The sequence below is a fragment of the Vidua chalybeata genome, chromosome 31, assembly GCF_026979565.1.
Source record: "Vidua chalybeata isolate OUT-0048 chromosome 31, bVidCha1 merged haplotype, whole genome shotgun sequence".
Classification (NCBI taxonomy): Eukaryota; Metazoa; Chordata; class Aves; order Passeriformes; family Viduidae; genus Vidua; species Vidua chalybeata.
In genome coordinates, this window is record NC_071560.1 from 1,222,237 (window position 1) to 1,247,453 (window position 25,217).

General features: G+C 52.8%; 2 protein-coding genes and 1 long non-coding RNA gene across 8 annotated transcripts; 2 read left to right on the forward strand and 1 right to left on the reverse strand.

Annotated features, from left to right (window-relative positions):
• Window positions 1–1,467: 1,467 nt before the first annotated feature.
• LOC128801721 (uncharacterized) lies at window positions 1,468–5,219 on the reverse strand. Its single transcript, XM_053967777.1, has 3 exons — window positions 5,033–5,219; window positions 3,681–4,754; window positions 1,468–3,350 (listed from the first exon to the last, which is right to left on the reverse strand). Exons 1-3 carry the CDS (start codon window positions 5,045–5,047, stop codon window positions 2,493–2,495), a joined length of 1,947 nt encoding a protein of 648 aa, XP_053823752.1. The 5' UTR covers window positions 5,048–5,219; the 3' UTR covers window positions 1,468–2,492.
• Window positions 5,220–5,309: 90 nt separating this feature from the next.
• LOC128801794 (uncharacterized) lies at window positions 5,310–15,238 on the forward strand. 6 transcript variants are annotated; one of them, XM_053967926.1, is made up of 6 exons: window positions 5,310–5,404; window positions 6,403–6,470; window positions 7,402–7,552; window positions 8,039–8,186; window positions 8,329–8,394; window positions 12,012–13,319. In XM_053967926.1, the coding sequence occupies exons 4-6, from the start codon at window positions 8,182–8,184 to the stop codon at window positions 12,325–12,327; spliced, it is 387 nt and encodes a 128-aa protein (XP_053823901.1). In that variant the 5' UTR covers window positions 5,310–5,404; window positions 6,403–6,470; window positions 7,402–7,552; window positions 8,039–8,181; the 3' UTR covers window positions 12,328–13,319. The 6 variants fall into 6 exon arrangements, 4 of the variants coding, with proteins under 4 accessions (XP_053823901.1, XP_053823900.1, XP_053823899.1 ...); XR_008435242.1 differs by lacking the exons at window positions 8,039–8,186; window positions 12,012–13,319 and adding an exon at window positions 14,830–15,238 and having other exon boundaries at window positions 7,402–7,592; XR_008435243.1 differs by lacking the exons at window positions 8,039–8,186; window positions 12,012–13,319 and adding an exon at window positions 14,830–15,238.
• A 598-nt stretch (window positions 15,239–15,836) lies between these two features.
• LOC128801811 (uncharacterized) lies at window positions 15,837–24,706 on the forward strand. The gene is made up of 2 exons (XR_008435261.1): window positions 15,837–16,089; window positions 21,462–24,706. It is a non-coding gene; the product is annotated as an uncharacterized LOC128801811 (long non-coding RNA).
• Window positions 24,707–25,217: the final 511 nt, after the last annotated feature.

Genomic DNA, 25,217 nt, shown 5'->3' on the forward strand with positions numbered 1-25,217 from the left:
GGTAATGTTTCATAGTAATTGTTTTAGAAATTAAGAAGAAAAAGAGTGTTTTAGAAAGTCTTCATCCTAGATTTAGTGTGTGTATCTTTTATACTAGTAGTAGTTTAATGAAGTTTTTTTTTCCTTTGTTATTAAGCTTAAGCCTGCTCTGCTCTGTTCCTGATAACATCTCACAGCATTCATTTGAGAAGGTATATTTTTATGAAGGCACTGGCATTGCGCCAGTGTCAAACCATGACAGGCTGTTATCTCAGATGTGGCTGTTGTTATCTCAGGTGTGGCCGTTATCTCAAAAGGCCAAGGGCCCAGCGAGTGGCCACTAAGGACTGTGCCTCAGGAGTCCCTGGCACACTGCACACCCCCACAATTGGCCCTGGCTGAAGCCCCCAGGTGATTTAAAGCAGGAGGAGAAGAATCCCAGCTATCAGAAGTGACGTTTGATAAAGATCTAAAGCCCTGAGGGACACCCAGCCCTGGGCAAATTTCCAGTTTCCTGCCCTTTTTTAAGCCTGTGTTTTGTTGAGAATCTTTCAGTACAGCTATTTCGTTTTATAGAACTATTTAGTGTTACAGTGTATGGTTTAGGGCAAATTTGGGAGAAAACCTCCAGAAGGAGCCCCCCCTAGAAAGCAAACCCCCACAGGCCCTCCCCCCAACTGGTTCAGGAAAATTTCCTTGGAGAGAAGTGGAAAAAAACCTGTTTATTTAACAAGCAAAGCGCTCCCCTGCACTAAAAATGAACCACACCAGATGACAAAACTCTTTCACCGCTCTGAAGAGATGACCAATTCAGAAAGTCTCTCCCGTGGGTGGTTGCTCTGTTATCGGTCCCTCCAGTGCTGGGGATGGCTGCTGCAGGTCACAAAGTGCAAAACTCCCAGTGTTTCCCGGTGTTTCTCGGTGTTTCCCAGTCCGGAGCGGGTTCAGATGGTTCCAAGACAAGGGAAAAAAAAACAGTCCAGGGAAAACTCAAGAGTGCCTCAGCTGGCTAAAGTAACTAAAATGCAAAGGAGCACTCTGTTCTGCCCCGTCCGTGCCCAGACACCACAGTCCAGCAGAATGGGGAGGAGTGTTGCTTTTTGAGGAGTGAGTGCAGTCCCTGATAACAAACTGAGCTTCGTGTTCTCCCCGCCTTTGCTCTCAGAACCAGTCCTGAAGGCACAGAAGAGAATATCCAGCAGAAACAGAACACACGATTGGGGGTACGAGCATCATAACCTCACCCGAGGACAGTGTGGCAACAGAGGAATTTATTTTCCACGCCTCCCCGTGTAAAGGGCATTTTGAAAGACCCGGTCTGGGTATTCTCTTTGGTCCAAACTCCTCGTCCCCTTGGGGTCTGGCCAGTGAAACGCTTGCAGCTTCATACGAGATCTGATTGGGAGAAGCCCCTGTCAGTCAATCCTGGGGCTTGGTAGCTCCGGTGACATAAAATAAAATCTGTTTGTATATTAATGCAAAAAAAAATATATTGATGCAAAAAATTTATATAATGCAAAATATTTATATATTAATGCGAAAATATTTTAATAAAATATACATTTCCATTTAATTACTCTCTCTATATAATATTACTATCTATATCAATATTATGAATATGCATGAATCCTCATGAATATGCAGGAACCCCTGTGATGTCAAGATGTAAAGAACACTGTTTAATTAATGATGAGCTTTTGGTAATTAGCGCCAGGATTTTATCCCTTAACAAACTTTTATAAAAATTTCAATTTGTAACCTATGTTTCTCACAGGGGGTCCTGGCTCATAACGGGGGGGCAGGACCGAGCCCCAAGGGACCCCTCAAGTGCTTGGGGCCCCCCTGGTCCCACCCCCAGGCCTCCCCCGATCCTGTTCCCGGGGGTCCCGCAGCTCTGGGGTGTCAAAGGGGAGGTCCGTGATAGGTGTGGGGGGGCAGAGGCACAAAGGGGGGTCTGGGCCCGGTGCTCGGTGGGGTCGGTGCAGGAGGGGGAGCCCAGTCCCTGTCCCAGTGCTCAGGGCTGGCACTGCTTGGGGGGATCCTAGGGTTCAAGGGGGAGGTCTGGTCCCTGTCCTGGTGCTCAGTGACGGGGGGGGTGGGGGTCAATGCACGGGGGGGTCCCGGTGCTTGGGGGGGTCCTGGTGGGTGCCCGAGGGCGGTGTGTGACACAGGGAGAGACCCCGGTGACACCAGGGACCTGCACACGGGTGCTGGGCCAGTCCTAGTGACACTCAGAGGGCTCTTGGTGGCAGAAGGACTCCCCCCAGTTTCTCCTGCACAAAGTCCCGGTGACATTCGGAGCTGGTGGTACTCGGGGGACTCTTGGTGACACTCGGAGCTGGTGGCACTTGGGAAGCTCTTGGTGACATGAGAAGCTGGTGGCATTTGGGAAGCTCTGGGTGACACAAGGAGCTGGAGGCACTCGAGTATCCACAAGTCTCCCCAGTGATGTCACTGCCCTGATGACATCACAGCAGTGACATCACTGTCCCCGCAGCAGCCTCAGGACGTCCTCAATGGCTTTCTGCTATTGCTTGGCCACCGGGGCCACCGCACCCACTATAGGGACTGAAGAGGAAGTCATTGATGTCCCCAAGCACTCCCTGCAGCTGACACGTGAACAGCTTGGTGCTGGCCTCCCACATCCGCTTGGCCTCCACCGCTCTGGCCGCCAAGGCCTTGGGGACATCGGGGGACACCTTCTTTATCTCCTCCAGGGTGGCCTCCATGGCCCTGAGCCGGCACTGCATGTCCCAGGTGAACATGGTGCCTTTGTCACACATCTCCACCAAGCGCTCCAGCAGCCCCAGGACCACCTCTACCTGTTCGCTTCTGGTGGCTGCCCTTGCTTGGCTGGTGGCCACCACGGCCTCTACCATGGCATTGTTGGCCTCCTCAACACTTGTGGACACCGAGACCACCTCCGCCCTGTCCAGGGTCAGCAGCAGCTGCTGGTGGCCCGTGGCCATCCCGTTGCTGCAAGCTATCATGATGCAGGCGCCCTCATCCTGCACGTCCCAGCCCAGGGCAGTGGCCGTGTCCTCACAGGCGTCGCGGATCTTGGCGGCCTCCTCGGCCAGCCGTTCCCAGCTCCTCCGGAGTGTGGCCGCCGACTCTCGCCAGGCCTTGGCCACGGCTCTCACACTGGCCCAGGTGGCCCCCGGGTTGGCCTCAAGGGTGGCCAGGGCCTGGCCCAGGGAGGTGACACTGCCACGCTCCAGGGTCTTACGGAGGTGCCAGATGACGCTCCTCATGTCTGAGCACAGGAACTTTGGGTACACGCGCTGCTGCGCACCCTGCTGACCTGGCCCGGTCAGAATGGCCACCACCTTGTCCAGGGTGGCCAGAATGTCAAACATCACCTCCTGCATCTGGGGAGGGGACAAGGGAGGTGTCAGGGACCTCATGGCACTTGTGGCCTCCTGGGGTGGCCCTGTGCCCTCGTGGGGTCCCCTTTGCCCCTCTGTCCCTTTGTCAGCCTCTCGTTCCCTCTGCCACCCCCACCCCTCCCCTCGTAGCCCCTGTCACCCCCCTGCCCCCACTGCTGTCCCCTCTGCCACCCCTCTGCCAGCACACTCATAGCCCCTGCCATCCCTCGCTGTGCCCTCTGCCACCCTCCCCCCCCCGTGTCCCCCCTATCCCCCCATGCCCCCTCCCCGCCATTGTCCCCTCTGTCCCTCTCTCCCCTGCCCTTGTCAAACCTTTTCGGGCTCCACGCTGGCTGGGGACACTCCGTGGACGCTCCGTGGACGCTCCGTGGACGCTCCGGGGACGCTCCGGGGACGCTCCGGGGGCCCGACGAGCCTCGGGATGGCCTCAATGGCTCTTTGGCACCGCTCGGCCACCCCGCAGCCACTAGCGCTGTCGGGGTTACCATCGAAGAAGAAGTCGATGATGTAGACAAGTGTCCCCACCAGGTGGTCCTTGGCCAGGCGGGCGTTGGCCTCCCACAGCCGCTCGGCCACGGTCACCTTGGCCACCAAGTCCTCAGGGACATCAGGGGTTGCCTCCTTTGTCCCCTCCAGGGTGGCCTTGATGTCCCCAACCCTGTGCCGCAGCTCACGGGGGGAGGCGGTGGCTTCGTCACACGCGGCCACCAAGCGCTCCAGCAGCCCAAGGGCCACCTCCACCTTCTGTCTCACCATGGTGGCCCTCGTTGCCTGGCTGGTGGCCACCCTGGAATCTCCCCTCAGCTGGGCTTTGTGCCCAGCCACCATCTCAGCCACCTCCTCCCTGTCCAGGGCCAGACCCAGCTGCCGGGCCGTAGCCACCAGGATGTCCCGAGCTGTCCCACAGCCGGCAACCTTGTCCTGCAGCTCCCTGGCCCAGGCGCTGGTGGTGGCCACCATGTCGGCTGCCGCAGTGGCCACCTCCCTGCAGGCGTCGCGGAGCTTGGTGGCCCTCCTGGCCAGCCAGGCCCAGGTGTCCTCGAGCACGGCCACCGAGGCGTGCCACTCGATGGCCACCATTGTCACATCGTCCCACTTGGTCCACGGCGTACCTGCGTAGGCAGCCAGGGCCTGGCTCAGGGAGGTGGGAGGGTCATCGTGGCAACCATCGTCATCCTCGCAGGTGCCACGGCGCTGCCACCAGGTGCCACTGATGCACTCCAGGCTGGCCCAGAAATCCTTGGTGAACCTCTCCAGGTCCCAGTGCAGGCCCCACGGGGACACGGGCAGCAGCACCAAGTCCTTGTCCAGACTGGCCATGGTGGCCAGCAGCTCATCCAGGACGGCCACCGCGGTGACCTGTGGCTGCAGCAGCGCTGGGGACAGCTGGGGAGGGGACAGGGACCTGGTGGCACTTGTGGCCCCCTGCCCCCGAGGGGTCCTTTTTGCCCCTCCTTCTAGGGCTCTGCTGTCCCCTCTGTCGCTCCCTTGTCCCCTCTGCCATCCACTCCTCCCCCTTGTCACCTGCCCCCTTCCCGCCACTCCCCGTGTCCCCCATCCCCCACTGCCCCTCCCCTCCTCTGTCACCTGCCCCCTCGCCCCTGTCCCCTCCCGCCACTCCCGGGCCCCCTATCCCGCCGTGTCCCCACTCCCCCCCGTCGCACCTCCTGGGGCTCCATGCTCACTGGGGCCGCTCTGAGGACGCTCCGGGGCTCCAACGAGCCAGTCCCGGCCCAGAGGCGGCCCTGGCCCAGATCAGAGGCGGTCCAGATCAGAGGCGGTCCCGGCCCAGAGGCGGTCCCGGCGCGGAGCCGCGCGGTACCGGCGAAGCCGCCTCACCACGAGCGCCCGAATGGCGGGCCGAGCCGGTGACGTCACGGGAAACGGAAGCGCGGCGGAAACGCGGTGCATTGTGGTCCCGGTGGGGCCCAGCCCGGCGGAGCGGGGCCGCGGGGGTGGGGCGGGAAGGGAATTTGGGGGCGCCGAGGGAGCCCCGGGACCCCCCCGGCAGCGCGGGATGGGCGACAGCGACGGCGGTCAGCCCCGGGCAGCGGCGGGAGCGGGGGGGGCGGTGAGGAGGGGGCCGGGGGTGGGTTATGAGGGGGTTTGGGGGGGTCTGAGGGAGAATTGGGGGTCCTGAGGGGATTTAGGGGGGGATTTGAGGGGGTTTAGGGGGTCCTGAGGGAGAATGGGGGGTCTTGCGGGAATTTTGGGGGGGGTCTGAGGGGATTTGGGGGGTCCTGAGGGGATTTGGGGGATTCTGAGGGGATTTGGGATGTCCTGAGTGGGTTTGGGGGGGGGGGGGCTGAGGGGATTTGGGGAGGTTTGGGGGGTCCTGAGGGGATTTAGTGGGGGGTCTGAGGGGGTTTGCGGGGATCTGAGGGAGAACTGGGGGTCCTGAGGGGGTTTAGGGAGGTTATGAGGGGATGTGAGTGGATCTGGGGGGATTTTGGGGGTTCCTGAGGGGGAATGGGGGGGTTGTGAGGGGTCATGAGGGGATTTGGGGGGTCCTGAGAGGGTCTGGGGGTCCTGAGGAGGTTTGGGGGGATGTGAGGGGGCTGAGGGGATGTGAGGAGGTATGGGGGGTCCTGAGTGGATGTGAGGGGTCATGAAGGGCTTTGGGAATCCTGAGGGGATTCGTGGGCTTTTGGAGGGTTCTGGGGGGGTTTGGGGGGTCCTGAGGGGCTTTGGGAAATCCTGGGGGGGAACTGGGGGTCCTGAAGGAATTTGGGGAGTCGTCAGGGGAGTTGGGGGCGTTCTGAGGGAGTTTTTGGCAGGATTTTGGGGGGTCCTGAGGGGGTTCGTGAGGATTTTGGGGGTTCCTGACTGGGTTTGGAGCATCCCGAGGGAATGTTGGGGGTCCCCGAGTGGACTTTGTGGGTCCCTGGCTGGATTTGGGGCGATTTTGGGGGGATTTGGGGTCATTTTGGGGTCCTTGACCAGATTCTGGGAAGATTTGGGGTAATTTTGGGGTCCCTGATAGGATTTTGGGTATTTTCATGTAATTTTGGGGTAATTTTGGCTCTCTGATCAGATTTTAGGGTAATTTTGGGATCCCTGACTGTATTTTGGGGGATTCTGGAATCCCTGACTGGACTTTGGGTAATTTTGGGGTCCCTGATGGGATTTTGGGGGTCCCTCATGCAATTTGGAGGTGATTTGGTGCAATTTCAGGTCCCTGATGGGATTTAGGGGATTCCTGACCATATTTTGGGGGGATTTGGGATTAATCTGGGGGTATTTTGGTGCAATTTCAGGGTCCCTGATGGGATTTTGGGGAGACAGTGACTGGATTTTGGGATAATTTTGGGGCAATTCTGGGGGAATTTTGGGGTCCCTAACTGTATTTTGGGGTGACTTGGGGTGATTTTGGGGTCCCTCATGGGATTTGGTGTAGAGAGCTTAGCAGAAGAATGGTTAAACAGCAAGGGACATGAAACTGTAAAATTAGTCAAAGTATGAGGGGCTACGTGACTGCTGCAATGGTCAGCATGACCCTGGGTATAGAAATCAGGATATGTAGAAATCAGAGTTTGCAAGAATCAGAATGCTGAAAACTGCTTGGTATGTAGAAATAGATAGAGAAGAACCAAAAAGTATCAATCACAAGAACAGCAAGAGCAACCGAACAAGACAGATGCGCAAATCACACAGCAACCAATCATGAGCTTGGCTTTTGCAACATGCATGAACTAATTAACAAGTATATATAAACTTTGTAATTTGTTGCAATAAACTGAGACTTGATGATCATGATATCATGAGTCTTGTCTCCCGCGGCACTTCTCCGACAATTTGGGGGTAATTTGGGGTGATTTGGGGTAATTTCAGGGTCCCTGATGGGATTTTGAGGTATTTTGGGGTAATTTTGGGGTCCCTGACCGTATTTTGGGGTATTTTGATGCAATTTTTGGGTATTTGGATGCAATTTTGCTGTATTTTGTTTTGCTTATCCCACTCGCCCCAACAACGTGTGCAGTGTCGTGACTCAGTTTCCCCTCTAAGGCATTTAACCCCGAATGTGCTGCTCCAGTGTCTTCCAGAAACTCTGTGGGAACCCAGGGCACGGGGAATATTTCTCTGCCTGCTATGAGGGGCCCTGACCCCCTAAGAAACACTGCCTTTGACCCTCACCCATGGAGAGAGCTTCCAGGACATCGAGGTGGACAAGAGCCTACGAGAGTGTGAGACAGACACTAGAGAATAGCATAGTGTGTCACTGGGGTGAGAAATTTGGGTTTTGGGGTGTTTTAGTATGGAGCCAAGATGGAGGGCATCGGGCATTGTCTTGGGCTTCTTCTTCTTCATCATCTGCTCCCTTTCTGCAGTGTTGGTGGCACAGGGTGATTACCTGACGAATGCCGCAGTTTTTGGTTACGTGGGTGGACGAGGGATGAGTTACTGGCAGATAAATGGAAATAAAGTATGTTTTTAGAATTAATTGGAAGGAAATGTTTGGTTTTCTTATATTGTAAACCTTGTTTTAAACATTTGATAGAAGCAGATATTCTACAGGCAAAGAATCTCCCTGATCCTTCTACGCCAGCACCCGACTGAGGTTTTGATTGGCAAGGGATAAACCTCTCGAGACGTGTTTGTTCTCTTTCTGCAAGGGCCCAGCCGAAGAGTAGCAAACACAGTCTCCTTTCTTTTTTTGTTATCATGAGAAGGGTGAATTGTGGCCGCAGCTCTTTCCACTGAGAGCAGAAGACACAACTTCCCAAGGAACAATCCCTGGGAAAGGCAGCAAGGAAGCTCAGAGACAAAGAGAAAACAATTCTTATCTCTGTTCTCTGCTCCTGGTGTTCAGCATATGGAGTATGTTATGGAGATTATTCACTGAACAGTGATTTGTTAATGGGACACCATCAGGTGCTGAGGTTGTTTTGAGTGATTGGCCAGTTAAGGCCAAGCTGTGTCTGAGACAGTCACGGGTTTTTATTTTTTTTTCCTTTTTCAGATCTAACCGAAGGCCCTGCTGGGGGCAGTCCTTGGTCCCCATCACTCAGAGCCTGAGCTGCTGGAGGTTTGTACTGCTGGCACTTGGGGCACTGATGGTTTTTCTTTCAGCACTGGACAGGCCTTTTTCCAATGCCCCGTTCCTTACAGGATGCACACTGGTCCTTCTCCCAAGTGGAAGCTTTCTTGGGTGACTTTTCCTGAGCTGCCTTCTTGCTAGGTTGGGGTTTAACACTTTCAGTTGGGCCCCTGGCTTGAAACACCATCAAGGCTACCTCTAATAATTTATCTCAAATTCCCTTTATCTTTGCTTTTTATATCAGGTTGGAAGCCCGACCCATAAACAAAAGCGCTAAATGTCCTTTACCATCAGCTGATTCAGGATCTAGATCACAATATTTGATGGCAGTTTCTCTTAGGCTGTTTAAAAAACCAATGGGTGATTCACCATAATTTTGCCTCACTTGGTAAAGCTCTGACCAATCTCCAGCTTTAGGGACCCCCTGGTTTAACCCACACACCACGAGGCTTTGATATCACTTCAACCTTGCCATCTGCTTGGGTGTATTTCTATCCCACCCAGGGTTTTCAGGGTAAATATCTCAGTGACAGAGCCTTGAAGCAGCTCCCTGGCTGTGCTCCCCTCAGGGAACCTTGTGATGGCTTCATTGACCACTTGTCCCTCAGTGGAGTTGGGTGATGTGTCAGACACAGAGTTCAGAGCAACCCAGTCTGATTTATACTGAGGGTATTTATTTATTTATAGGTTATTTAAAGGGCAGAGGGTATTTATTTATTTATAGGTTACACGGTGCACACATGAACTGATAGATTATATTGTACCAGCCAGCAGCGACAAGGAATCATTGATAATCAATATCAGTATCAAATACCGTATCAAATTGCTGGTGTCCAATAACATTGTGCAAAAGGCAATACAAAAGTGCAGAAGCCCATACAGAATTGCAGAAGCCAATTATTAAATTGTCATTTATGACCCGGCTCTGCTGCGGCCACGATGGAGAACTGGGAGCTCTTGAGGGGACTCATTCACCACTGTCCCCTGTCCCTGAGTGTCCTGGAAAGTCCTCAGAGTGTCCTCAGAGTGTCCCTGAGTGTCCCTGCATGTCCCTGAGTGTCCCCTGAGTATCCCTGAGTGTTCCCAGAGTGTCCTCCCTGAGTGTCCCCAAAGTGCCCCTGAGTGCCCCTAGTGATGTCACCCCAGGAATTCCCATCAGCATTTGGGACAATTTCAATGAAAATTCCCATAAAATTCCCCAAATTTGTCTTAAATCTCATGTGGGGAGAGGACAGGTGACACCAGCGATGTCCCTGATGATGTCACTGCTGTGATGACGTCACAGCAGTGACGTTACTGTCCTTCAGCAGATTCGGGATGTTCCTGATGGCTTTTTGGCACTGCTTGGCCACTGTACAGCGGCCAGGGCCAGTGGGGCCACCGCGACCACCACAGGGACTCAAGAGGAGGTCGTGGATGTCCCCGAGTGTCCCCAGCAGGTGTCGTGTGAACAGGAGGGTGCTAGCCTCCCACAGCCTCTCAATGTCGGCCACTTCGGCCACCAAGGCCTCGGGGACATTGGGGGACGCCTCCTCTGTCCCCTCCAGGGTGGCCTCGATGGCCCTGAGCCGCCACTGCAGCTCCTGGGGGAATGCAGTGGCTCTGTGACATGTGGCCACCAAGCGCTCCAGTGGCCCCAGGGCCACCCGTGCCCACTGTCCCCTTCTGGTGGCCACCATTGCCTGGCTGATGGCCACCATGGCCTCTTCCATGGCCTTGTTGGTGGCCGCTGCCACCTGTGCATCATGCGCAGCCCCTGCCGAGGCCCTCTTTTCCCTGTCCAGGGCCACCTCCAGCTGCTGGGCCATGGCCACCAGGTTGCTCCCAGCTGTCCTCCTGTGGGTGGCCTCATCCTGCGGGTCCCTGGCCCCAGTGGCGGCGATGGCTGCATGCCAGCAGGCATCACGGAGCTCGTCAGCATCCCAGGCCAGCAGGGCCCAGCTGTCCTCGAGCCTGACCACCAAGTCCTGCCAGGCACTGACCGCGGCTCTCACATCGGCCCAGGTGACCCCCAGGGGTGGCCCAGGGAGGGGACACCAGGGTAGCCCAGGGAGGTGACTTTGCTGTGGTCCAGGGTCTCATGGAGGCTCCAGGTGAATCCCCTCAGGGTCATGTGCAGGGACTTTGGGGACACGTGCCGCCGCACGTCACTCTGTGGCCCGGTCACGGTGGCCGCCACCTCGCCCAGGGTGGCCACCACGTCCACCAGTGACTCCAGTGGGTACAGGGACACCTGGGGAGGGGACAGGGGAGGTGTCAGGGAACTGGTGGCACTTGTGGCCTCCTGCGGTGGCCGCTGTGCCCTCCCGGGGTCCCCTTTGCCCCTCCCTGGAGGGCTTTGCTGTCCCCTCTGTCCCTTTGCCACCCCCTCGTCCCTTCTGCTACCCCATGCTGTCCCCTCTGCCACCCTCGGTGCCCTTCTCCCCTCTGTCCCCTCCCCCCTTCCTTCCACTCCCTCCTGTCCCCTTTGCAACCCCCTGTCCCCTTCAGCCACCCCCGTGTCCCCTCCATCCCCCACTGCCCCCTTTCACCGCCCCCTATGTCCCCTGTCCCCCCCTGTCCCCCCTGTCCCCTCTGTCCCCCTGGTCCAGGATTGTCACACCTCCATGGCTGCTGGGGACACTCTGGGGACACTCCAGGGACACTCTGGGGACACTCCTGGAGGTGAACATGCCCGGGTGACATGGGGTCACACTTGGGTGACACTCAGGAACATGGCGAGGCCAGATAGGGGAAACAGGAAGAGGTGACGTCACCGTCCCCCCCTGCCCGCGGGGCCAGGGCAGGGTCTCCAATGTCCCCCGGATGTCCCCAAGGGGACCCCGATGTCCCCTGAGTGTCCTAACATGACCCCGGTGTTGCCCCCATTTCCCCAACAAGGCCCAAGTGTCCCCCTGATGTCCTGTTGGGGACACGGGACACACGGGGGTCCTGCTGGGGACACTGTGGGGAAATTGTGGTGATCCAAAACAGGACCGGGGACATCAGGGTGGCCCCGGTGTCCCCAAGGGAAAGGACACCTTGGGGGTGTCCCCAAGGTCCCGAACAGGACCCCGATGTGTCCCCAGTGTCCCCAAGAGGACATCAAGGGGACACTTGGGCCATGCTGGGAACATCGGGGCAACACCAGGGCCATGTGAGGACACTCAGGGGACATTGGGGTCCTGCTGGGGACACTGGAGGGACATTGGGGACCCTGCCCTGGCCCCACGGATTGGGAGGCAGTGGGGACGGTGACGTCACCTCTTCCTACTTCCTCCATCCGGCTGCGCCACATTCCTGGGTGTCCCCAACAGTCACCAGGGCGTGTTCATCATCCTGTGTCCCCAGAGTGTCCCCAGAGTGTCCCCAGCGGCCATGGAGCCCTACGAGGTGCGACAATCCCGGCATGGAGGGGGGGGAGGGGACAGGGGGGGACAGAGGGGACAGGAGGGTGTGGGAGGAAGGGGGGAGGTAATAGAGGGGTGGAGGGGACCAAGGGTGGCAGAGAGGGGGGACAGCGGGGGGATGGCAGAGGGGATGAAGGGGTGACAAAGGGACAGAGGGGACACCAGGAGGGCACAGGGGCCACCAGGTCCCCGACACCTCCCTTGTCCCCTCCCCAGGTGTCCCCCCCAGCTGCTGAAGGTGCTGGTGGACGTGGTGGCCACCCTGGGCAAGGTGGCGGCCACTGTGACTGGGCCACAGAGGGATGAGCAGCAGCTTGTATACCCAAAGTTCCTGCGTGAGCGCCTGAGGGACTTCGCCTGGAGCCTCTGTAAGACCCTGAACCACCATGGTGTCACCTCCTGGGGCCACCACAATGTCCCCTCCCTGGGCCAGGCCCTGGCCACCCTTGGGGCCACCCCTGGGGCCACCCGGGCCGATGTGCGAGCCTCGGCCTGGGCCTGGCAGGAGTTGGATGTGCTTGCACAGAGCTAGGGCCTGCTGGTCTGGGAGGCCAACGAGCTCTCCAAGGCCTGCGGGGAGAGGCCACCAGCGAGGCCACCAGCGAGGCCACCAGCCATGCCGGAGACCTGCAGGACGAGGCTGCCCATCAGAAGACAGCTGGGGACAACCCAGTGGCTGAGGCCCAGCAGCCACCAGTGGCCCTGGACACGGAGGAGGTGGCCTCGGCAGGGGCCGTGCGTGAGGCCCAGGTGGCTACGGCCACCAACGAGGAGGAGGCAGCCACTGGAGAGGAGGAGATGGCCACCAGTGAGGAGGAGGCAGCCACCAGAAGGGGACGGTGCTCAGAGGTGGCCCTGGGAGCACTTGTTGGTCGCGTGTAAAAGAGCCAGGTATTTCGTCTGGGGGACGTGTCGCCAGCTTGAGGCCATTGAGGCCATTCTGAAGGGAACAAATGAGGCATCCCCCGATGTCCTCGAGGACTTGGTGGCCAAGGTGGCCATGGCCGAGCGGCTGTGGGAAGCCAGTGCCTGCCTGGCCACGCGTCACCTGCTGGGAATACTTGGGGACATCTGCAGGCTCCTCGTGAAGCCCCCTGGTGGCTCCGGTGGCCCCAGTGGCCGCACAGTGGCTGAGCAGTGCCAAAAAGCCATCGCGGACATCCTGAGGCTGCTGCAGGGACAGTGATGTCACCACTGTGATGTCATTGGAGTGATGACATCATCAGGGACATCGCGGCTGTCACTTGTCCCCTCCCTGCACAGGATTTGAGACAAATTTGGGGAATTTTCTGGGAATTTTCATCAAAATTGTCCCAAATCCTGATGGGAATTCCTGGGGTGACATCACTGGGGACACTTGGGGACATTCTGAGAACAATCAGAAGGCTTTTGCATTTCTCTATTGGCTTTTGCAGGTTCCTATTGACCACAAGCATTTTGCTCTGCTGCTCAATACTGATATTGATTATTGATAATTCCTTGCAGCTGCTCACTGGCACAATAAAATCTCAGAGTTTGCCCGGACTTGTCCAAAGCTGTGTGAGCTTTCTGCCAGGTTTTGGGAATCCTTTACGAATCCATTTCTCACATCCCTGGGCCCCCCCAGTCCCGGCGCTGTTCCCAGGGGTCCCGTGGCTCCGGGGGTCAAAGGGGAGGGGGCGGAACCCCCGTGATGGGGGGGGGGGCACAAAGGGGGTCCGGGCCCGGTGCTCGGGGGGGTCAGTTCTCAGCAGCGGGGACTGCCTGGGGACGCCCCTGGCCCCCCCAAATCCCAGCCCGGTGTGAAAAACAAAGTTCACTAAGGGATTATGAAACAAAGTTTAATAATAATTATAATTAATAATAATTATAAATAATTATTAAACAAAGTTTAGTAAGGGATAAAAAAGGGTTTTGGAGCTCGGCCAAAGAACTCACCGTTAACTTAACCCTTCGTTCTCCGGATCCGGTTCCACTGCAGGGCTGCAAACGCATTCCTGAGTTTTGACATTATTCAAACACTCCCAGCAGGTTTGGATGTTCCAGGAACTCTTGTTTGGTTCTCACCTCTGACTTGTCAGCAGGACATTCTGCAGATCAAGTCAATATATTTGATTTCTTCTCATGGTTCCATCCTGTTGTTTCAGAGCCCCTGATAAATTCATAAATTCTTCTCAGGTTTGTGTCATTGTTATCACCTGGAGAGGCCGGGCCGCAGATGTGAGAAACAATGGAATTGTTTTACACCTGAGTCAGTCACACAAAAGCATTTTAACACTGCATAGTCTCTATTTCAATATTTATCATTGATCTATTTCATATTTATCTATTTTTAATATTTTAAGGCCTATGATATAATATCTATTTATTACTCTAGCATTAAATTGGTTACACAGTGCACACATAAACAAATCGATTTTATTGTACCAGCGAGCAGCTACAAGGAATCATCAATAATCAATATCAATCTCAAGTACCATAGCAAAGTCCTTGTGATCAATAACAATGTGCAGAGGCCAATGCAGAAATGCAGAAGCCAATTATTCTATTGTCATTCATAACCCGGCTCTGCTGCAGCCACAGCAGAAAGCTGCCTCTGCTGCAAGGCACCGAGGGGGTCACTCGCCCCCTGAGCCGCCCCCGCCTCCATGAGTGTCCCCAGAGCGTCCTCAGAGTGTCCCCAAGTGTCCCCAGTGATGTCACCCCAGGAATTCCCATCAGCATTTGGGACAATTTCAATGAAAATTCCCAGAAAATTCCCCAAATTTGTCTCAAATCTCGTGTGGGAGAGGAGAGGGGACAAGTGACAGCAGTGATGTCCCTGATGATGTCACCATCCCCAGTGACATCACAGCGGTGACATCGCTGTCCCTGCAGCAGCCTCGGGATGTCCTTGGTGAAAAATGCATATTATATGATGGGCTTTTTGCAAATATTAAATTGAATACGATATGTATTATATTGATTAGAAGTGCTGTATTAATATTTTAATAGTATGGTAAATGTAGTTTTGTACTTAAAATAGAAACAATGTATGTGGGTTTTTTTTTTAAAGACTGAGATACTCGCTTCAAGATAACAGTCACAGAACAACTAAATCTTCCAGAGAAGAAGAATTTATGGGTTTCTTACCAGAAGAAGCTAATTTCTTTAGGCCTTGCTCAGACTCGAAGATACCGTGGGGATTAAAAGAAGGAATTGACATATTCCAGACAGTTTCTTATTTTAAATAGAATGTATGCATAACCATGAAGTATGTATGAATATGCAACAGTGTAGAGCTTTAAGAGTTATTCCTTTGTTCACAAAACATGCTTGTCCTAGCTTAAGTGCCTGAGAGCATCCAGGTGTCCGTAATTATTTGTTTTTTATTGTCTTGTAATTGTCCTAACTCTAAATTTTTATTACTCTAAGTGTATTACTATTTTTATAACCATTTTATTAAGCTTTTAAAAATTAAAAAAACAAGTGATTGGCGTTTTTCACGCTGCAGCACTTGGAGGGGGGCTGTGCCCCAGGGGATGGACTCCGCTCGGAGAAGTTCCTGGAGAAGTCTCCGGTGGGAGAGAGCGCAGGGTGCAGCAGGGGAACGACTCCTGTCCCTGAGCAAAGGGAGAAGGCACGGGGGATGAACTGAGCATGGCCCCATTCCCTGTCTCCTGCCCTGCCGGGGGAGGAGGTGCAGCTGGAAGGAGGGAGGCCTGGGGGAAAGCTGGATCCAAGGCTCTTCCTTGACTTCTCATTCTCCTGCTCGCAGGTTTTGGAGTTTTCTGCCCGAAATCTCTCCCCTCCCCCACTCATCCACAGGGGTGTGGGGCAGTTTTCCGTTTTTAGGGGGCAAATCAAAGCGCTGCACTGATGCTGCTAATTAGGGGCAGGAGAAGTGGGGCTCGTGGGCTTGCCGCAGAGGCGGAGGCAGCGAAGGCGCAGGGCCGGGAAAGCCGTGTCGGGAGGTGCGGAGAAGTTTGTTTGTGTTTGCGCTGGATGCCGGCCCGGGCCCGGGCCCGTTCCAGGGCTGTTCCTCAGCTGCGGCTTTGCCCTCGCCCAACCCGGGGGGCCCTGAGAGCGCGGGGCGAGGCGGTGCCGTGTGCAGAGCCCGCCCCTCGCTGCGATTGGCCGGCTGTGCCGTCAGTCGTGGTTGTGGCGCGCTGATTGGTGAGAGCGGGGCGAAGCACGGCCCCGCTGGCGGCCTGAGGGCGGCCCTGGCTGGGCAGCGGCGCCATTGGCGGAGCGTCTGTGCGGGCCCGGGAGCGGCGGCAGCGGCCGGAGGCCGGGGAGGCGGCATTGGCGGAGCTGGGAGGCGGCCCCGGCGCAGGTGGGAGCCGCGCTGGGTTCTGCGGGGGCTCGGGGCTCGCTGCGGGCGGAGGGGGCGGCAGGGGGCTGCGGCGGCTTGCTTGTGCCGTGTCCGGCCCGTGGTGGCCCTGGGCCGAGGGCGCTGCGGGAGCGGCTGCCCGCGCTCTCCTTCCCGCCGCTGCCTGGGCAGGAGCCGCTGCCGGAGCAGCGCTGCCTCGTCCCGCTTGCTGTGGCTAGGACAGAGGTGGCTGCCCCGTCGCCGGGAGCGTGCGGGGAAGTTCAGGTCGCCGGAGGTTTCTGTGCCCAGAGGAGACCGAGGAGTCCTGTAAAAGTGACTTTATTGCTGAGCAGAGGGAGAGACCGTGGGGCATTTGCCATGCCGTCTCTGCCCTCGTTGTAGTACGCAGCCTCCTTTTATGCTCCTTTTCCCGGACGCATCTCCTTCTGTCTTTGCCCACTGGCTGAGGAACTTGGAAGGTTCAGATTTCCCGATCCGCCTGCTGCCTATCCTCGTTAATATGCACCCCTCCTTGTGTATAACATCCGATATTCATGGTTCTGTTAAGTCTTTGTTCTTCTCGAAGTTCAGGAATTTAGCGGGACTTTGAGCAGCTGTTGGGTCAATTTGTAACATTTATTGGAACTGATGGTTTCTCCCATTACTTCCTTATGTACAAGTCCCTGACCCTATCTCCAAGCAGATTCACTCATTGACTCTGTTTAGTTCTTGCTCGGTCCCCGGGTTGTAGGGTTTGTTCTGGTGGCCCTTCTTCTTTTCCCCATTTTTTGGGCGCTCCCTCACGCCGGGGCTGCATCAATTGACCGCTTTTTTTCTAATTACATCATCAAATACTTGAATTCCAACTGATTTCCGTGAACTTGTTATAGCAAAAGCCCCAGTGCTCTGATACACCTTGTATAGCATAGACAGTGACAGCACATGTTGGAGTGGGCACAGGCATGATCCCCCTCCTTATTTTAGTGAAGTTTTCACAACATTCTCCATTTTGCTTTCACAACATTTCCCTTTGCAGCTTCACCAGTTTCTGTTGCAGAGTCAGAGATCTCACCATGGGCTCTGCCTTCAGCTGTGCCAATTGCATCTGTGCAAGCAGGCAGAGCTTGGGGTGAGGGGCAGAGGGAATCAGCCCAATTCCTGCCCCAGGCAAGAAGAGCCGGGTACATTGTCCACACTTTGCCCCAGCAGTGTTAATTTGCATTTCTAAAGCTCCTCTGCTGGCTGCCTGGAATGCAGCTTCTCTTCCAGGGCAGCCATCCCTCCAGTCACAAGTGGCCCCCTCTGAATCTGCCTTTTTTTTTTTTTTTTTTTTTTTTTTTAAACAACATTCTATTGACTGCTTATGCGTGAAAAGGTCACCTGTGAAGCTCTTCTAGTTTTGCAAAATGCAGCCTAAAGGTGAACATCGAAAAACCCAGAGCAAAATTTTTTTATCTCTAAGAGCCATGCACAAACATACACAAAAAAATTACAAGGCAATTAAGTTTTTTCTTCTTCTCCTCAGAGAAAAACTCATTCTCACATCCCTGAAGCAAACCTAACCAGCAATATAGAAGTAGGATTATTACAAAAAATATTCTAATGCTATAAACTTTGCCCTGAAACTGCAGGAAAAACTCCACCAATATTTTTACTGTTAGAGTCAAGGCATTACTTGATTCTGGCCAGGATGTGCAACAGAAATCATTCCATCCCCACATAGCCTGGGTGTGCAGAGAAAATCATTCCATGACACGTGGGTTTTACTAGATTTTTCCCAAACTTGATACAGTCTGAACCAATCTAAACCCATTGGTTTAATGTTCTATAGTTTCAAGTTGTGCAGTTTTTAGCATTTGGTTTCCTATTGGACCCGGATTTCTTTGCTTCTGATGTTAATTAGGTGGGAACTGCTGGATTTCCTTCTCAGCCTTTTCCAGAGCAGGTGTCTCCAGCTCTGCGGGGGCAGTGTCTGGGGTAGGTGTTGGTTGCTGTTTGCTGCTGGGCGTTGCTGTTTTGCTGCTGGTCGTTATCTTTGTGGATATCTTTTGGGCCATTCCCAGTGTGTTGAGATGTTAAACTCATCTCCACTGAGTGGTGGGACATCCCTTAAAAAAACCTTTAACATTTCTTTCCTGGGGCAAAGGCAGAGCAAGCCTGAGTAGAGAAATATAATGTTAAAAATGTTGAAGTCTATGAACTGGTGTGTTTTCCATGGATGCAATGGCAGGCAGCACAGTGTGTGAGTGTAAGTGAGAGCCAGAGTGGAATTGTGCCGTTGTGTTCCCCAGCAGCTGCGGCAGTGCAGGCACAGAAAGCACTGAAGCGGCAGCAGTGGCAGCAAGGATTGGCCCCGGTGTCTAGAGATGCCAAAGGAGGGTGGGCAGGCGGAGGATTTGAGCAGAGGATGTGTGGGCAGGCCCAGGGCCTTGCCCCGCTGTGGAGCCCTGGCTGCTGCTGCGCTGCCTTCAGCGCAGGCTCAGTGAGGGCCTCCCATCCTCCTGCTGCAAGTGGGAAGTGCAAATCTCCGGGGCTTCAGAGCCCTGGAGCCGAGGCTGAGGGGTCCCCCCGTGTTCAGCTGTGCTGGCGGCTGTTTCTGGCCTCAGGGCCACTTGGCACGGGCCACGCCACTTGGCCACCAGTGGTGCTGCTTTGCAGTCCTTAGGCAGGGCCCGATGTCCTGCTTGGATGTTGGGAACAACAAAGTGCCAAGGCAGGCTCTGTGGCAGCCCAGCTTCCTGTGGCAGAGATTTCACAAGAGACAGGATTCTGGCCACAGACTGCTTTAACTGTACATCCCTTATGTCCAGCCTGCACTAGGTGGAGAATTACCAGGGTAAGGAATTCCAGACATGAATTCCAGAGGGAGATAATTGAATATCTGCCCTGGGTCTGGTTCTTACTCTTGCCAAAGCCAACGGCAAAAGCTGTACCCATGGCATCTTGGTTTCTCTCCCCAGATTCCAAAGGTGTTTCTTTCTTTCCCCATTCGTTCTTTCTACCCAACCTGAGCTCTGGGGTGCCAGGGGTTATGGAGGTCCCATTGTATTCCTAAAGCTGCCATAACCCCCTGGAGGATCTTTCCTGTAAAATGAGTTCTGCTGTCTGAGTCTGTTGCTTCCACAATCCCTTTTATTGGAATTATTTCTTTTAAAAATACCTTAATGAGTGATCTAGTGGTTGCTGTGGAAGTGATTTTTTTCAGGAAGTGGGGTCAAACCAATGAGTGGTCAGATTTGGATATTGGCACCTGGAGTGACCACTGAAGGCATGGACATGCCTCTGAGCACACAGGGGGTTAAAAGCAAGGACTCCCAGGGGAATGGTCTCTTTGGTTCTGGTCAGCAGAAGAGTGCAGACTCTCCCCTGCCCAGCCACAGGCTGGGTGGGGGAGGGGAAGCCATGCGGCCTTGTCCAGGGAGGTGGAGGGCGCTGAAGGTCTGGAACCGAGCCAGCTCCTGTGGATGGAAGGGTGGAGAGAAGCAGAGATGCCTTTGTTACCCGCCCCCCAGAGGGAAAGAGACAGAGAGCCTGACAGCACCTGGAAATTTGCCGGCAGAGGAGAAGCGGGTGGGGGGCGGGGATGATGCCCAGTGTGGGAGTTGAGAGTTCTGGGCAGAGAGTTCAACCGTCCAGGGAGTCTGAACTTTTAACCCTATCCTGGAAAATGAAGGCTTTGTAAAATATTACTCCTCCTCGATTTGAAGTAGAAGAGATACAGTCTGGGATCTGAGATGTTAGAAGAAATTTTTAGGTGGGAGGAGATGATGGAGTAGCTTTTGGCTGGACTTTTCTTGTTAGCCATAGACTGAACCAAATTCTCCTGCAATAGAGACTGCATTTTAGGGGGATGCAGTGGTGACCCAAGGAGACCTGCTTCAGCAACCACCAGCACAGGAATGGCAAGAACAGAGAAAAGCAGAGGAGGGAATGGTGATGCCCTCTGTCTTCAGGAAGATGATGATCTCTGTTCTTCTTGGACCCTTGGCCCCAGGGGAAAATGGGGGGGACTGTAGTCCCAAGATGAGAAGCTGAACTGTTGTCTCTTTGGGTCCGTGGCAAAGCACCCTTAAAGGAGCCCTATGGGCAGTCTGTCCATGCACGGTGGTGAGAGCACTGTGACATGGAAAGGAGCGTGTCATGCTGGCAAATTTTTCTCCGGGTGGCTGCCATGTGTGACATGGAAACACAGGAGGTGGCAACAGTGTTTCCTGGGGGGAGGGGTCTATGGCGCATGAGAGACTCCTCTCTCCCTTGATGGACTGAGTATTGATTATCTGAAGGATGGCAACTTGATCAGGAATCCCGGGTGATGTCTCACTGTGGTTTTTGTTGGAATTGGGTGGGAGGAGGAGTGTTTTAGAGGGTCTTCATCCTGGATTTAGTGTATGTGTCTTTTATAGTAGTAGTAAAGTTTTGTTCTTTGTTATTAAGTTTGGGCCTGCTCTGCTCTGTTCCTGACAACATCTCACAGCATTTCTATTGGGAAGCTGCATTTTCATGGGGGCGCTGGCATTGTGCCAGTGTCAAACCATGACCCCAGAGCAAAGAGAAGGCAAATCAGACATTGTTGTTCACATGCCATATAAGGCAGCGATGTATGAAATCAGACAAAGCTTATCATCCTGAAACACAAAAACGAAATGCATGATTTGTAAAAGGCTCCTCCTAAGGTAAGGGAGGATGAGGAGGACCTCCCCAAAAGGGAAGAGGACTCAGGCTCTGAAGGTATTCCCACTCGAACCCATCCCTCTCCTGGCAGTCCAATCTCATCCAGAACTAGGAGGTAACAGACCCCTCTGCGAGAGGCAGTGGGACCAGGAAAAAGGAAAGGGTGGAATTTTGGTTGATACAGGGGCCATATATTCAGTTTTAAATAAAGCTTTAGTACCTGTGGAGAATTATTATGTTGTAGTGTGGGGAACAACTGGCCAGTCTGAGAAGGCATACTTTTGCAAACCTTTAAAGTAACAATGGGGTATTTACAAGATTTTGTATATGCCCAACTTGCTAAACATTCTAGAATGAGGAGGTTACTCTGGAGGTAAATGATCAAAGGTACATAGAGGTGTTAAGTTTAACATTAACAGCCATTGAAAATAAGGAGGAAATTAGTGAAGAGATATTAGGACAAGTATTTTCAGGGCTATGGGCCTCTGATGTACCAGGGAGTGCGAAGAACACCCCTCATAGTGATCAAGCTTAAGGAAGGGACACAACCAGTGAAAATTAAGCAGCACCCCCTGAAAAAGAAGATAGGGAAGAAATCAGCCCAATCATTGATAGTGACATGACTGAGGGCTGTCAATAAGATAACAAAGGATTTATATCCTATGGTAGTAAATCCATATACCTTACTAACTTAACACCTGAACTAACCTGGTTTTCTGTTTTAGATCTGAAAGATGCTTTCTTTTGCCTCCCTATCCATGAAGCCAGCCAGAAATTTTTTTGCACTTGAATAGAAAAGCCCTAAAAGCAGGCACAAAACCTAGCTCACACGGTCCATGTGCCTCAAGGCTTCAAAATGCCCCACTCTGTTTGGAGAACAACTTGCAAAGAACCAGAGTTCTGGGAAACTCCACAGGAAGAAGGAAGAAGCCTTTCAAACTTCCTAGAACTCCAAGGATACAAAGTATTAAAGAAAAAGGCAGGGGCATGGCAGGGTGGTGCCAGCTGTGGGTTTATAATTACAGACAGTTTGTCAGATAGAGATCTCCAGTGGACAAAGGAAGCCACTCGGGCCTTTCGCCAGCTAAAGAGTGCCCTCATGTCAGCTCCAGCTTTAGGACTTCCAGATTCTTTCTATTCTCCCATGTGGCTCAGGACTTGAATTCATACTGGAGGGCAGTTGCTTACTTTTCCAAGCAACTAGGTGCAATGCCAAAGGATGGCCAGGTTGCCTCAGAGCTGCAGCAGCAGTCGTGCTGAATGTACAAGAAGCACGCAAGTTTACCCTGGGACAGAAATTGACTCCACTAGTGTCCCACACAGTGCCCGCAGTACTGGAAGTAAAGGGTGGCCACCGGCTCTCACCACAGAGGTTCCTGAAGTACCAGGCCATCATGGTAGAACAAGATGATATAGAGAGAGTGGTAACTAACATTGTCAGTCCAGCTTCTTTTCTCAGTGGAAATCAAGGAGAAGCAGTACACCACAACTGCTTGGAGACTACTGAAGTTACTTACTCCAGCCACCCAGACTTAAAGGACACTCCTTTGGACGATGCAGAGACCTGGTTCACTGACAAGAGTAGCTATGTTGCCAGTGGAAAGCGACCTGCTGGATATGCAGTCACTACCTGCAGAGAGGTAATAGAATCTGCACCCTTACCAGCAGGCACCTCTGTGCAGAAGGCCAAGATTATTGCACTGCCCCGTGCCTTGGAAACGGCAAAAGGAAAGAGAATAAACATTTAGACAGACTCTAGACATGCATTCGGAGTTGTGCAGGCACATGGAGCTGTCTAGAGAGAGAGAGAGGGGACTGCTGACCTCACAAGGAGAGAACATCAAACATGCACAAGAGATAATCCGGCTGCTGGAAGTATGCATATTAAAGCACACCAGAGAGTGAGCTCAGAATTGGGAAAAATAAATGAGCTGGTGGATGGAAAGCAGCAAAAGGTGAGGTAATTATGGACAGATTTCCCTTAAAGGTAAGCCAGAATATAATAATACTAATCAAAAGGGACATATAACCAACAGGGGTGGGCTACCATTGAAAGGGAGCTGGTAATCCCTCCCCATTTGTGTAGTCACTAGTAAGAGAGCAGTACAAGAAAACACACTGGGGCCTAACTACTTAAAAGCTTTTATAAAGTGTGGCTTCTTTCCCAGATTGACCAAGACTGCCAGTGTTACACAGTGCATCGAAATGAAGTGTTGACTTTTTAAGTGGTAGCTTCCACAGGCTTTTTAGAACACATATTTGATTGAAAGGATCATTGCCAGGAATTTATATGCCACTATCACTCAGGTCAACTGACAGTGTGATCCTTGCCTCCAGACTAAACCCAAGAATACCCCCAGACCAAAACTTGGTCACATTGGGAGGGGCCATGGACTCAGACAGCAGTAAATTGGTAAATTTGGTAAATTGGCTGTTCAAAACCCCCATGGAAAGGGGGGTGTCAGTATTTATGAGTATTGACAAACACATTTTCGGGGTGGCCAGAAGCATTCCCCACCAGAACTGTCAAGGTGACCAGAGTAAATAATACCACTTTAAGAGTTCCAGTCACAATATTCCCAGACAATCACATTTTATTTCCAGAATAGTGCAAGAAACCTATATGGTGGCTTAAGTAGACAGGTCAAAGAAAATGAAAAGACATGTGGCTGGAAATCCAAGCAGGGAGCTAAGTGAACCAGAACATAACATACAGCCTGGGAATTAAGTATACGTTAAGTCTCTTACAGAAAAGACTTTGGAACCACAGTGGGAAGGACCATTCCAGATGCTTCTCACCACCTTCACTGCAGTCAAGATTAAGAAGCAGAATGCCTGGATCCACCATGCTTGAATGAAGCAGGCACCAGAAGCCCCTTGGAAATTGACACCAAGAGACAATGAACTGAGACTGAAACTTATTCGGGCAAAATGAGTGTATTGCGGGGGGAGGGTAGTTTGTAATTTTATTTATAGAATTGCCTTGTGTATAATTGTAATTAAAATCCTGGAATACCTCTATCCAAAACAATGCTGAATGGCCTTGGTCCCAGGTTCTAATCAGTACACTGGATCTATGAGAGAGCTGGCCACTGCAGCAGGTGGACTGGCAAACTTAGAACAACCCCTACAGTTATCCCTAAAAGGCTGGGGTCCAAGATCACAAGTTCATAGTAGGAGCGCTTGCTATGGTTCAAGATAACGTGTCTTTAGCTTTCAGTTTTATACAAGCACAGTTTTGGATGCAGCCAACAGCAGCTTTGATCATATGGGAGAGGGTGAAAATAATTCTCCAGCTGAAATTCAAAGGATTGTCTGGGATAATGCCATTGATTCTGAGAGAAAGTTCCAATCCTGACTGACTATAGTAAATTTTCGGATTATATAAAGAAATCTCAGGAGCATCTGTGACCTATGATCCTGCTTCTAATGTGGCCACTGCCTTTGTACTTACTGTACATAATGCCACTGTTTATGTTATCCACCCCATCAGCGCACTAGGATTAAATCATGAATCAGAACATAGGGTGCAGGCATGAAAGGTGAATGAAAAGTGGCAAACAGTAAACTTAGAATCTTGTGCTGCTGGGGAACAACTAGGGTACATTTGTGAAAGCAATACTATTAATGTGTTGTGGCAAACACATTTCTCTCTCAGGATTTTTGATAGAGGTGCACAGAGAGAAAGAAAGAGAAAACTATTTCTGCTCCTTGTTTTTCTCATGTGGAATGTGCTTGGAGAATTGTTTACCTGGGGTGATTGCTTGATTGGATTCTGGTGAGGATTGTTTGAGCCTGGTGGCCAATCAGGTCCACCTGTGTCTGGACTATCAAGAACAGGGTCACAAGTTGTGAGTAGTTAGATATGGTAGTTAGAGAAAGTAGGTATGTAGTTTTAGTATCTTCCTTTATATAGTATATTAATGTATTATAGCATAGTTATAATAAAGAAATCATTCATCCTTCTGAACTGATGTTGGACATCATCATTTCTTCCGATTGGGTTTGCCTGCATTTTACAATAGCGTGTCTTGACACTAAACAAAGTATCTGCCACTTCGAGATTCATCCAGTCACTGATCAGAAAACTGTGCTTGTTGTCTTCCTTTGAAAAGACAGGAGTCTGAGAAGGAAGGCAAGAGCCTCCCATGAAATGGAAAAGGTAAACTCCCTCCCTCCAAATTACCACAATTTCAAAATAAAAAGGCTCTCAGGCAAAGATATGGGAATGGGAATAACAGTTCTTTACTAGGAAAAAAACTAAATTAAAAAAAATTTAATTAGTACAAACAAAACTACTGATAGAGTCAGAAACCTGATACCCTGAGGAGTCAGGGTGTTGGTGGTAGTCCAGTTAAATGGTGGCTGTTCCTCCTGCTCCTGGAGTGGCAGATGAAATGCTGCTGAAGCGATGATCCAGTAGAAGGGTGTAGTTCTCTCTGATAGGCTGGTGATAGAGTAGATGGGCCTGGTCTTCCTCT

What these genes read in the sequence shown, in the direction of transcription:
- LOC128801721 (XM_053967777.1), bottom strand. An exon ending in CCAGCGTGGAGCCCGAAAAG is followed by an intron (nt 3,351 to 3,680) that starts GTTTGACAAGGG and finishes TCCCCTCCCCAG; the next exon opens with ATGCAGGAGGTGATGTTTGA.
- LOC128801794 (XM_053967923.1), top strand. Translation starts at nt 12,412, where the DNA reads ATGCCGGAGACCTGCAGGACGAGGCTGCCCATCAGAAGACAGCTGGGG.